Source organism: Ammodytes marinus (genome assembly GCF_949987685.1).
Source record: "Ammodytes marinus genome assembly, chromosome: 20".
Classification (NCBI taxonomy): domain Eukaryota; kingdom Metazoa; phylum Chordata; class Actinopteri; order Uranoscopiformes; family Ammodytidae; genus Ammodytes; species Ammodytes marinus.
The window spans coordinates 16,215,009-16,223,085 of NC_137224.1; the positions used below are offsets into that span (position 1 = coordinate 16,215,009).

The window sequence follows — 8,077 nt, forward strand, 5'->3', positions numbered from 1 at the left end:
AGTTTACAGGAAGACAGTTGTATTGCAAAGACAGAACCGGATACGAGTTCTAGTGCTGTGGTCATCTACTCACTAAAAACTCCAGCAAAGTCATGATAGCTTTGTGAGAAATGTCACTATGGGATGGGTGGGTGAGGATGCACCGGGGAGAAAAGGGGAGGGTTGAAAGGCTATTGGATAATGTCTTAGTTTGGTTTGTGAGTCATCCTTCCTCCCAGGTCAGGTGTCCACAGCTGCAGTGGATACCTGACCCCGATCGTTACAGGAGTATTAGTCCTGACACACCAAAATAACCATTCTAAAATCTGTTGTCACTTGGGTGAATTGATGCTTTAGTTTCAATTTCTCAGTCCGTTTTAAACATTGTGGCCCTTTTGTGTTTTACAAATCTCTGAAACAAAATGAATCTTCATTGAACAAATGGAGTTGATCTCAGCCAGATTTTTACAGATGAGCACCCAGCCAACAGGACACTGTTATTAATTCAATGGCCGAACAAATTGGTGTTCATTAGAGGATGTTTGCTTTTGATTAATTTCGGCCTGACACTACATGGCATGTTAGGATGGACATTTGATAAACTGTAGATACATGTGGGAAGTGCTAAGGAGAAGTAAACAGGTCTGAGGGGTACAATCCAGAGAAAGAATACAATGATGAGGTAATGAACAGGCCTGTGTAATGTCTCCTTCATACTGTCATGTGAAAGCCTCCCTACCCCCCACCACCAGTTGAATGTGAGCTGACACAACAGTGTAAAACAGCACGGCTACAGTGTCCGTGTCAGGAGCGTCCATTGTGTTCTGAGTCAGAAGGGCTGCGGATGGATGAGGTCAGACAGAGTCACAAGATGGAGTCATTTGCATACTGGCTCGCTGATCTGGGAGCAGTTTAGATGAACATGATCCCAAATGGGTTTCTGTAAGGGCTGAACGGAGTCGCGCTGATCCTGGGTCAGGCCATATCCAAGCTGAGGGCCAGCGACTCTCACAAGAGAAAGAAGCATGTTGTTGTTTGCAGCTATTCTACATCTACAGAGTACTACAGCCTGTGACAGGAGCAACACAGAGCAAGTTTTCACAAGAGTTTTTTTTTAGTTTTTTTGCACATACAAGTTCATGCAGATTTCATGTTTTGAAAGCAACACACAAAACGCTTATCCCTATGCGTGATCCGATGCTTTTTTTATTACCCCCTCAAATTATTTTGGTAATATTTATGATGATTAAAAAAGAAGGGAAAAGGATTACTTTTTTGTTGTTAATTTGAACTTGAAAGAAAAACATCTACACCACACAACTTCACTAGATGTTGCAATTTTAGAAGCAACAAGCTCTTCTAAAAACTGACACCAATTATTTCCCTAAGCCGTGGGTTTATAAATTCAAGCCTCTCGCTCTATTGTCCTCATGCTTTGCTTTTTGGGTGCTACGGTGAACACGACATTAACAGCAATACAAATACTACACACTAAAGTAGAAACTAATTATTGTTAAGATTTCTTTAAATTTATTTTTTAGCCCTAGAATGTCTCAGGAGGTCATGAAGGCAATTATTTTACTCTGGGACATAATAATGCAAGAAATTGTGCTACGGCAAAGATTCCACATCACAACGTTTTTTTTTACGTTTCGTTTTATCTGTTTTTTTTCCTCTCTTCCTGTGTTTCTTTGTAAAGCCGCTTGAAATGTATTTTTCATGAAGGTACGTTTTCATCATGCAATTTTATATTCTTTTAACATCTTCTTGGATTTTTTTTTTTCTTTTTCAGATTGATTTGATAAATTCAGTTCTTCAGACGATACATTTGGCTAAAAGTTTGGAAGGAAACAAAAGCAATAAAAAACACTTTTTAAAAAAAATCTGAAAACGTTGCAAAGGAAATCCGTACAAACGTAATTTTGAGGGTGAGTAGAAAATAGTCTTTTGAGATTGAAGTAGATGCATTGGACATGAAGAACTCTAGAGAAAGAAAGTATATTCTGACGTCATGGACATATTAGCCAATAGCGCTAAAATATTCCATCTGAAAAAGCACTGGTCAAACCTCATACATAAATATACAACTGTTCATACCAATATGTACAGCAGCCAGCCAATCACAGGTGTTGCACAGCCACCCCAGAACACATACAGTATATTACCATGTGAAGTTCTAATGACAAAAACAAAACAAAAAAACTATAGAAAAAATAGTGTGAAGTCTTTTTAAATTCAAATAAATAAAACAATTCTCAAAGCCTAAGAAATCCACTTCGTTGGGATTCACACATACAGTGATTCACACACACACACACACACACACACACACACACACACACACACACACACACACACACACACACACAAACACACAGACACACAAACACACAGACACACTCGCAATTTCACATTTTTGTTACACACAAAACACATTTAAAACCACACCTTACTCGTTTTTTTTCTTATTTTTTTTGTTATCTTACAAGGTATTTCCTTGAACTCTGTATTAGTCTTCTTCAAAAATACAAATCCATTAGTCCCATTTCCCTTGGCTTCATTTCAAAATGACACCCGGTCACGCCCTGAAGAGATCACACAGCCCTCTGCCACATATTTGTGTCTTTCTTTTTCTTCTTTTTTTTTGCTGGAAGTATTGCTTTAAGAAATACATTTTGGTCTTCTTCTCGGATGGTTTTTAGTGACAGAATATCTTTATGGAAGCAATTTTTCCTCTCGGTTTCACCACATTTAACTGCGCTTGCACACATCATTGGAATCATGGGGCTTCTCTTGGAATCTTTTGACCCCAATTTGACCAAAAACAATGAGTCAGGAGAAATGTACGCATTCTACCAAACATTTTCTTCCATTTGTGTGCTCTTCCTTTCCCAAGATGTTTAAATGGTGTTCTGTGCTAGAACTCATTTCCTTTTCCTTGCATGCACATCTATGTGGTTGGATGAGAGGTATAAAAGTGTGTAACAGTAAGTCTGTGGCAACATTAAAGGTGGAGTCAGCTATTCTGGAGAACGCTTATTGTCAAAATCACTTTTTGTCCAAATCGGTGAATATCTCCTCACGATCTGCTTCCGTACAAAAACATCTGGGGTTAGTACACAGCCTCTTTTAACGGATATGTAAACAAAGAGGGCCCAACCTAGCTAGCAACATGCCACTTTATATAGACGGGCATGGGCTCTGTAAACGGGCATGTTGCTAGCTACGGTGGGTCCCCCTTTGTTTACATACCCTTTGTTTTACATACCCGCTTACAGAGTCTAGGCAGGCCTACGACTTTCAGTGATTATGACAAAAAAAGATCCTTATGACAGCAAGCATTCTCCAGTGTCACTGACTCCACCTCTTTAAACGTCCCGTCGGCCCTTACAGCTCAGACGCAGATCTCGATGGGCGTGGCCACCAGCATGCGGCCGCCCGGCGAACTGTTCTCCCTGGGCATGCGGTCGTAGCTGTTGGTGGACGACACCGAGCTGTTGGTGGAAACTGACACAAAATGGCCGCCGCCACCTTGCTCCATGGGGCCGCCCTTGGCTCCGCCCCCCCTCTCCACTGCCACGGGAGACAGAGGAGACAGAGGGGAGAGAGTCTGCTGCTTCATGCGCTCCACCAGAAGCTCCTCGTCTTCCTCGCCGGACGAAGAGGAAGATATAGTGCCGCCGTCGACTTCTCCGCGGATTGCACCACCTCCTCCTCCTCCGTTTCCGTTGCTGTTTCCATTGCCTCCTCCACCTCCACCACCAGCGCTCACCCTCTCTCTCTCGTTGTTGCCGTTGCTGTTTGCGTTGCCCACGTTGTTGTTGTTGTTCTCCATGGTGTCCAGCATCCAGGAGTGGCTGAAGTAGCCGAAGACCTCCTTGACGGAGCAGCGGCGGTCCTGCTCCACCGACAGCAGCCTGCGGAACATGCGCAGCGCCTGCTCCGTGAAGCGCCGCCACTGGGACGGCACGGAGCTGGTCCTCCTCCTCTGCCAGCGGATGAACTCCTGGTAGAAGGAGTCGGAGGGCAGGGCCTTCTCCCAGGGGAAGTTGCCCGTCAGCATGCAGAAGAGCAGCACGCCGAAGGCCCACACGTCGGTGCTGTAGTCCACGCAGAAGCCCTCATGGCGGGACACGTCGCACAGCTCCGGGGCAGTGTAGGGGATGGTGCCGCTCACCTGGGGGGGAAAGGAGAGGGGAAACTCAAGTGTTAAGGGAAGATACTTTGAAAGCATGGCTTTGAAAACTATACCAAATACTTCAGATTGGGAGAAGTTGAACTACAGAAAAGCTAACGTCAGGAGAAATCTAGTTTTGTTAAAGCTACTATAGTGCAGTGCTAAGTTCTGTTGCTCCCATAAGGAATTCTGAATAATTACAACAATGCTGTCTTAGGTTCTACATGAGGTACATAAGCCTTCTGTGATCGCTCATAGATTTTGAACCTTCTGCTGTACGTCCAGGTTTTTTCTTAGCAGTAGAATGAACAACTGAAAAATGTTGTGGGCGCTTCTTGGGAATGTCAGCTTGCGCCAGTGTCAGAGGGTGACACCAGTTTGTAAACGCTGCCATACTGAGAAATATAGCGAGAACTTTGTGTCAACTTGCTTGGCAAGGGCTTGTAAGCAACATTCATTTATATGAAGTTATGCACTATAGCTTTACCTAAAGCTACTTAGAAAAAGTAGTTCAAACTTCTTTGTAAAAATATGATCATATGAAACTATAACAAAATATAATTTAAAAAAAAGTCACACCACATGCCAGCAAAAAAAATGCCACTGAGTTTATTGCAGAAACTTAAGAAAGCTTATTTGTTCTTCACAGGTGATACATGAACCAAGAAATGATGATGAAATAAGATATTTTAATACAAAACAAACCGCAGCACTACCAGTGGCACATGTTTACTCACTCTTTTCACGGGGGAGCCAGCTCGGCGGGTCATGCCGAAGTCAGACAGCTTGACCTTACGACACTCTCTGTCGAAGATGAGAATGTTCTCTGGCTTGATGTCCCTGTGCACCAGCTTCTTACAGTGCAGGTAGTCCAGAGCAATGGCTACCTGGTGCACACAGCGCTTTGCCACCGCCTCAGGAAGACCAACCTGAAACATACAATATAGCCATAGAATGTACACACCAATAATAAGGATTATGGCTGCTTTTGTTGCAAAGACGAGTGTTGTGTGCTGAAATGTGTTATCTGTTTGTGTGTAATGCAATGCACAGCTGGCAAAAGTGGTTTGTTAGACGTCAAAGGCACAAACACAGCACTGGTAAGAAACACTGACAGAAAGCTCCACTATGTACTCTAAACAAGTGTCAGGACACAGACACTTATTGACCTCCAATATTCTACAGGTTTACTCCAATGCAGTAGCTGTAGCTGATTGATTCCCAATCAATGAATCAGATTCAGTGGTGTATTCATTGGCTGCTGGGCTACCAGCTGTCCAATCAATGCTACCACTTCCACTTGGAAATTCTACATGAGTGGTTTTAAATTGAGCAGTGCATCCTGTCAATGAGGTGACGTAAATTCATTACTTGTCAAATCAAATGAAAAAATGATGAGGGCAATCTTTCTAGATCTGAGGCAGACCACTGCCGGAGTGCCGAATAATTGTTCCTCTATGATCTAATTTATACTCAATCTCTGGCAGGCAGCTTTTCTGGAGAACGCTTGATGTCGAAATCACTTTTTGTCAAAATCTGTGAATATATCTCCTCACGATCTGCTTCCGGTACACGACATGTGAGCGTGTTGAAAAAATAATCCAGTGTAAATAAACACACACCCCAGGCTCTTTACACGGGCATTTTGCTAGTTACGGTGTTTGTTTACATACCATTTGTTTACATCGCAGTTTACAGAGCCTAGGCTGTGTATTAACAACATCATTTTTTCAGAGCTCACATTGTGCGGAAGAGGTAGTGGATCGTGAGGAGATATTTACTGATTTTGACAAAAAGTGTATGACTTCACCTTAAGCTCTTAAGAACGTCTCTTTATGGATATATTTTTGGTCAGAGGTCATTGACCCAACAGAAATGATGCAAAGAAGTAAAAAATAAATTGGCCAGATGGGTTGATGGATAGATGGATGGATGGATAGATGGATTGATGGATAGATGGATGGATGGATAAATGGATGGATGGAGCACCTGTGGGGGAATGATATCGAAGAGGTCCCCTGCCAGAGCGTACTCCTGCGCAAACACATAGTAGTCGTCGGTCTCGAAGGCGATGCCGAACATGTTGATGATGAAGGGGCAGGGAGACAGGTAGAGGGAGATGCTGTACTCCCTCAGGAAGGACTTCAGCTTGGTCGTCTTCTTCTTCAGGAACTTCAGCGCCATCTTTGTACCTTTCCGGGCAAAATATAGGAAAGTTAACCATAGACTTTCTTTTTTGTTCTAAATTAAAGGTCACATATTATGCTATTTCTTTAGGTGCAAAATTGTAATTTGGGGTTTCTTGTAGAAACTGTTTTCATGGGGTAGTGTAGAAAAATCCATTCTTTTTCCTCACAGCTGATTCTCCCCTTTTCAGCCTCTCCCTGAAACGCTCCATGTAGGGCCTGTCTCTCTAAGCCCCGCCTTTCAAAAAGCCCGGTCTGCTCTGATTGGCCCTGAATCTAACTGCCAGTTTGATTCAGGGGTATCTGAACAACCATGAAAAAGTTCAATCGGCGTAATAAGTCACCTTTAAAACAGCAGGTAATTGCTTTTTGTTTGTACTGTATACTGTTGTGTGTTTGTGTGTCTGCCCCCTCACCTCTGATCTTGTGTATGACCAGGTCCACCTTGCCGTAGGTGCCCTTGCCCAGCTCCCTGATGACCTCATAGTACTTGTTGACCTCTAGCCGCTCCAGGTTCTGGGCTGCTATCAGCTGCAGCTCGTCCAGGATGTCCATGTTGGCCCGGGACACCAGCGGAGAGGAACTCATGCTGGGGAGCGCTTCAGGGGACGGACCGGGGGGAGGGGGGAAGAAAAACACTGGGGAACGAACGCTCAGGCAGGACCACAGCAGCTAACACCTGGTGTCACTGTGAAGGAAACAAGAGAAGACACACACTTGTAATCCAATGTTTAAATAACATTTTGATTGTGAAATGTGGTGGAAGTTTACCAGTAGGGGGTGCTTTAGTATGAATATACATGGCAACGTATAATATGAAATATTCTGCCACTAGGGGGCTCACAATCAATACATCGCTGCAATAATACAATTTCCTTTTTAAGGATAACTAAGGTACTTCAGCTATCTATTATAAAATGTTTGACAGTTTAACATAGGAGAGTGTGTTTGAGATACTACCCATGATGCCTTTCAAGGTCAGCCAGGGACAGCGAGCCGTCCATGTTGCGGCTCACCGCCTGCTCTGAAAATGCTAATCATCTGCAGTGAAGAAGGCTTAAGGAATTCTAAATGCTATATATTCACCAAGGGGGATGCCAGGGCTGAGCTGTGTGCTGAGTCACACACACACACACACACACACGCACACGCACACGCACACACACGCATACACATACACATACACATACACATACACATACACATACACATACACATACACATACACGCACACTCACACAAACACACACGCACACACATACACACACGCACACACACACATAAACACACACACACACACACACAGCCAATAACAGTCCTTTCGAGCAAATCCATTCCCTGCTGCAGTGTGATTATTCTTAGTGATTGCTTTCTCTTTTTCTTTTTTTTCTTCTTCCTGAGCAAGCCGGACCTGCCAAGTCCTGAACCGCACTCTATAGATCCATGTGGAAAAGAAATATAGGAGTTTGCACACAAACACACACACACACACACACACACACACACACACACACTGGTTACATAACCTGAAGTGCTGGAAAGCAGCCTCTCTCCTTCCCTGAGCAGACATTTGTGAATATGCGTTTACTTGTCTTGTGGCTCACACAGTGAAAGCAGCAGCACTCACACTGCTGTCATATTCATTCTTCTAACATGTCACAATCTCATCCAGCTAAAAAACTAATCACGCTCATCTCGTACTCTGCTCCAAAATCTTTCAGAGAGTTAAATAGAG

At 43.5% G+C, this 8,077-nt stretch overlaps 1 protein-coding gene across 1 annotated transcript; it reads right to left on the reverse strand.

Moving 5' to 3' along the window:
* Nucleotides 1-3,373: 3,373 nt before the first annotated feature.
* Nucleotides 3,374-6,958, reverse strand: bsk146 (brain specific kinase 146; the record flags this gene model as incomplete). Its single annotated transcript, XM_080049497.1, has 4 exons — nt 6,759-6,958; nt 6,146-6,348; nt 4,894-5,085; nt 3,374-4,156 (listed from the first exon to the last, which is right to left on the reverse strand). Exons 1-4 carry the CDS (start codon nt 6,928-6,930, stop codon nt 3,374-3,376), a joined length of 1,350 nt encoding a protein of 449 aa, XP_079905623.1. The 5' UTR covers nt 6,931-6,958.
* Between the last annotated feature and the right edge of the window lie 1,119 nt (nt 6,959-8,077).